At 37.5% G+C, this 5,361-nt stretch overlaps 1 protein-coding gene across 1 annotated transcript in view; it reads left to right on the top strand.

Moving 5' to 3' along the window:
- The window catches only part of BEND6 (BEN domain containing 6), an 11,380-nt gene that overhangs the window by 554 nt on the left and 5,465 nt on the right, over positions 1–5,361 (top strand). Inside the window, exons 2-4 of the mRNA XM_010138481.1 lie at positions 645–822; positions 2,301–2,518; positions 3,861–4,053. Coding sequence (XP_010136783.1) covers positions 645–822; positions 2,301–2,518; positions 3,861–4,053 — 589 coding nt within the window. The remainder of the gene's footprint in view (positions 1–644; positions 823–2,300; positions 2,519–3,860; positions 4,054–5,361) is intronic.

Genomic DNA, 5,361 nt, shown 5'->3' with positions numbered 1-5,361 from the left:
GAAAGAAAACATAAATCTGAACAAACGTTACAAACATATTTTTCAAAAATACTGACTAAGAATGTCAATTGCACAATGAATAAAAGTTTATGGTATACTATGAGATATTGTAAGGAAAGTCTCTGTAGGAATGCAAAGGCACTATTATGTTCATGTTTACAGGGGAAGATGATGAAACATATAAAAAAAAAGAAATCATTGCAGGCATCTACTCCTGCCAACATTCTGAATCAACTTGAAACATCTTTAATAAACAAACAGGTAAACATCTCATCTTCGGTGATTTTAATGTATTAAAGCAAACCGAAATGTATTTGTTTAAGGGGGCATAAGACTTTTGTTTTAGTGAAGTTAGCAGTTCTAAAACACACTGCCTTAGAAAACTGGTGAATGGAGAAGAGAGGGAAGCCCTTAATGGTTATGTATTACATTGACATTTTATTTTTAATTTTAATAGAAATGGTAGTAGTAATACTTCAGTAGTAATAGTTCAGTAACAGCTGTTATTAAAATGCATTCAGTCTGTCTATATAGTCTGTGTACAAAGGGAATATTCTGATTTAGCCAGATATTTTAATTTTCATTTTAATGCTTTAGTTTTATGTTGTTGTTGCTCTAGATAGCACGGGTTTATTTTTTTTCAGAGAGAAACATATTCAGGAAGCAACTTTCTGTACAGTGAAAGTAGCAGTGATGATGAAGAGCCTTTATTTCAACTATCCAAGGTAGAACTGTGTGCCAAAATAAAAAGTCTCAAAAGGAAGCTGACAGACACCATGAGAGAAAACTGTCGCCTAAGGCAGTCCCTGGTGATGCTTCAAGGTACTTCAGGGGAAGTATTTTGATGAAGAGGAAAGCCTAAAGGTCATGAAAAGCTTGATTTGCAAGAGGCCATTTGGATGGGAATTATGGATGCTCAAGCACCTGCCATGATCAAGGCCTACCATTAGCATCAAAGTCTTTGATACATGGCAGCATTTAATTTCAGCAGCACTTAGAAAAAACTGTCTAACATGGAGGCCATGCAAGCATAGAGTTAGAAACAGAAAAAAATCTGTCTCAATCCTGTCAGTTGTTCCCAAAAGAACCTTTCTGTATGCTGTGCATAACCATCGGCTAAGCTCCAACACTCCACTGACCAGTCCAACTAACATTATTTATTGGCAGTCTTTCTTGACCTACTGAGATTCTATTTATTCTGGAATTATTTCATTTCTAATTATTTTGCTAATTCCTCATTACTGATAAGCTGAGTTAGTTCCAGGTGCAATAAATTCAGTCCTTTCCCAGAGATGAATGATTTTGTTCTTTCATAAATGAATCCTTCATCACTTAGTGATCATCTCTGAAGCCCCTCTTACTTGTGCCTGTCCCTTACTCTGGGGCAGCCAAGACTGAGCCCAAAAGTTCAAAACATCAGTGAATGAATAAGGTTTAAAGAGGGTTTGCTCCTTCTCTTGCCAGCTACATCATACCATCCCTAGACAGCCTACTAGCTCTTTTCTTATTGTCATACGATTTTGCCAGTGCTTATCAGTTTCATTACCCACCTGATTCCATTCCATATGTTATTCATCTTGGTTTGAGTCATTCATCTCCACCTTTTTGAATATTATTTTTAAACCTTTTGTTAGTGTCTGACAACTTTTCTTACACGTTTAGATCCATTTGCCTTGCATCTTAAGCACTTGTGTTAGTCTTTTGTGGTACATTCTGTAATTTAGTGATTCTGTATCTTGCTGACTCTTCATTCCTTGCATCCTTTTTGCTCTAAATTGATTCTTTTTAATGGACTCAACAAAAGTTTATGTTTGAAAATAAATATTAGTTGGAGAAAAGGTTATTTAAAAGGTATTATCTATAGATTAAAAAAAGGAGGAAAAAAGTCTATGCAGTCTGTGTAACTTCTTTGAAGCAAAAAAAAAAAATTCAGACATAACATTACTTAGACCATATTCAATAGCTCTGCAGCCTTGTAGAGATTTTGATAGCAAAAAGAAAAAAGAGAAATGGCCTTCTTAGTGCCATGGTAGGCATAAACTAATGGTTCCTTTTAGCCTTGCAGAGAATGGATCTATCTTAGTCTACCAACAGAGGCCAGATTGTCATGGTTGAGGACAGCAGACTGGCAGGAAAACATCTGAGAGAATAGGAAGAAAGTATGTTAAAGTGTCTTCGCTGACTACTTTGACTTTTCTGTATTATGACAGGAATCTAATTGCCAAACATACATGCTTATGAAATTAGAGTCTGAAAAGCTTCACTTACTATTTTACCCCTCACTTTGCATTTGATTTCAGTGTTACCACAGGCAGTCACCCATTTTGAGGAACTGGTAGGGATGGCTGAAGCACTGCTTAAGGGGGGAGTGACATCATCTACATCTGGTCTGCATTCTCATACTGTTTGGAAAGCATCTAACAATCCATTAGCAGATTCATATGCAGCAATGCATAGTAACTCCAGCTCACCAACAACTTTGAATGTGGAAGATGAGGAGCAACAGACCGAGAAACAGGTGAGTTTAGAAGGCAATTTCAGCCATAAAAATCAAAACTTTATACAGTATAATCTTTACTCATTTTATAGTGTAACAAATACAAAGAATGAGCATCAGTAAAAGTAATTTTATCATGATTCAGTTGATGACATGATTAATGAGCTCCTTTTGTGTAGAGGGCTCTTTCCATGAAAAACATTCACCTTAATTCAGTGTGCTGAATTGCTCTCAACTGTGCTTTGATTTCAGTGGCTTTGTACAGCTGTGAGTAAGGGCAGAGTATGGATGCATGAAGAAAATACTGAAATCCAGGAAAAACTTCCAGACTAATATTTTGGATGCCAAAAGGGAAGGATAGTATTTCAGAGAGAATCTAGGAAAAATACTAGCCGTCTGTTTAAACTGTTAATAAATAAATGGAGAATGGCATGTTTCTGCTCTTGTTCCAGGCACTGGCTAGCAGTTAAGTAGGAATACATATAGAGAGAGATACTGGGTAAAGATGTTCCCATATTCTCTGTAATTATAACAGAGCATAATTAAGAAATCTGAGGTGCAGAGGCTGTACATGAAAAATATAAAGACACGACCAAAAGAATAAGTCTAGCTTCCGCATTTACAATTTACATAAACATTCTTATACACTGAGTCATGCCAGTCGGTGGAACGCATTCTCGTGTGTTGTCAAGGGGTCCTGAAAATAAAGAAATCTTTTAAGAGTTATCAAGGTATGATATTTTGACTGAATATTGCAATACACAACATTTGACCTAACATCTCCAAAGAACTAAAAAGACCTAATTTTCTGAGGAACTTAGCCTTGCTTGATAGAGGTAGCTCAAAACTGCCTGTTAGGAGAATTCAAATAGTTAGGCTGGACAGCTGCAGTGTGAAGTCACTCTCAAAGTCCAGGACCAGATGTCACAGTTCTTAGGGCAAGTCTGCTTGGAGGCAGGAATATTAGGTTGGGCACAGTGCCATGCTCCCAGGGCTGTACAGAATCCACACCAGAATGGGACTGCAGTCAGCCTGCATGGAGTGCAGGCAGAAGGACTTAGATATGTCTGAACGTGTCCTGTCTCCACTAGTGAGTCATAAGGATCTCTGGTGAAGTGTTTGCTAGGATGAATGGGGTCCTTAGTCTGCCCCTTACTTCTGAAAAAAAATCAACAAGTGTGTATAGTTCCAAAAGTTGAGTGGGATGCAAGTTTAGCATTGATCTCAAGCACACGGTTTGCAGAGATTGCTTTTGAAACTGTGGTTTAAAAAAAGAAAATTAAAAATATATTTCTGAGGTAATACTCTATAGCATTTCCAGAGAATTGCAGTTGTTATGCCTGTGATCAATTTTGTTTTCCAGTTCAAGATCGAAAAGTGGCAGATTGCACTTTGCAACAAGAGCAAACCTCAAAAGTTTATAAATGACTTGATGCAAGCACTTTATACACATGAATACATGGCTACACACAGCCTGACGGGTGCAAAGTCCTCCTCTTCAAAGGACAAAGCGGCAAAACCAGCTATGAATCAGAATGAAGTTCAGGAAATCATAGGTGATGACTTGTTAACATTATTCAATGTGACACTGACTTGACAGAGGGCTTTCTCTGAGAGAGGGGCTGTAATGTTTAACAGCTGGTCTACTCAGGTGATGTGCTGTTTCATATTTCCTTCTGTGGCTACATACTTCTATAAACCATCTGTTACAAATACTGTCAGTGAAATGCTAAGTAGTAGTATTTCTATTGTGTGAATGTTGTGGGGTTTATTTAAGTGGTTACTCGGGCACAGTGATATTGTCAATTTTTTTAGCCTTTGACAGCAGTCAGACTTGGAGCATGATAATGGATAAGGGAAGGCAAAGAAAGGACACACTTGGATCAGATTTAAAAATATGTCTGCTGTGTTCTGAAGTTAGTCAGTGTTATGAATTCTGACATTTAAATAGCGCTGGAGGCAAAATGAGACACAAAGTATAGAAGACAGTGATCAGAGAAGCAAACAAAATTTGTTTTATGCTGAGGTTTAAGGCAGAAATGTTTGATGCATAGAAAAGAATCATTTCAGATCAAGGTACCAGCTTTAAAGTAAACAATACCTTGTGAGCATATGAAGCCTGACTTTTATTGGATTCACCCCTAAAGCTGAATAATTGAACAGCATAGCCTAAATCCCTGCACTAGAATCCCTCCTCCACTGCCATTCCCTTGGACTTCCCAGTTCTCTCAGTTCCCTTCCCAGCTTAGCTCCAGCTCCTGTACCTTGGTCCAGTTTTGTTGAAGTTGGCCAGATGTTTCAAAAGTTATCAGTTGCAGAAACCTCTTTTCCTTAAGCACCTAGCTAGAGAGAAAGGCATCAAATCAAGAGAGAGGAGTAAGAATGGTGAAAATATATTGAGAGGCAGCGAGATTTCAGAATGATGTATGAGAAAAAAATAAAAGATTTCATGGGATGAGAAGAAAGGTATTTGATTAACTTAATGGTCTTTTACAACCGTCTGGGGAAGGGTCTAGGCAAAACCGAAAAGGGGAGCAGAGAAGATAATCAAGACACTGAATACAGCATGCTGCAAAGAATTCAGTCACGAAAGGGAGCCTATAGAGAAGTCAAAGAAATCTGTTAAGGGAAATGAGAACACTCCTGAATTCAAACAGAAAAGTGTAAACATCATAGAAGAGAAAAGGAAAAATAAGGAAGCCTGGAGTTCTAGGACTATAGAAAATTACTTAGTAGATCAGATTATGTAAAGAAGATAGAAACTGTAAGGCTGCAGAATGAAACAAAAGGGAAGAAAATGTTGAGTCCTGCTAGTATTGCAGTCAAAAGTTAGCCAGGCAAAACCAAAGGGAAATTTTTAGGGA

The sequence above is a fragment of the Buceros rhinoceros genome, unplaced genomic scaffold, assembly GCF_000710305.1.
Source record: "Buceros rhinoceros silvestris isolate BGI_N320 unplaced genomic scaffold, ASM71030v1 scaffold14126, whole genome shotgun sequence".
Taxonomy (NCBI): domain Eukaryota; kingdom Metazoa; phylum Chordata; class Aves; order Bucerotiformes; family Bucerotidae; genus Buceros; species Buceros rhinoceros.
Note: the sequence above shows the minus strand (reverse complement) of the source record. Positions and strands in the feature narration are given on the sequence as shown.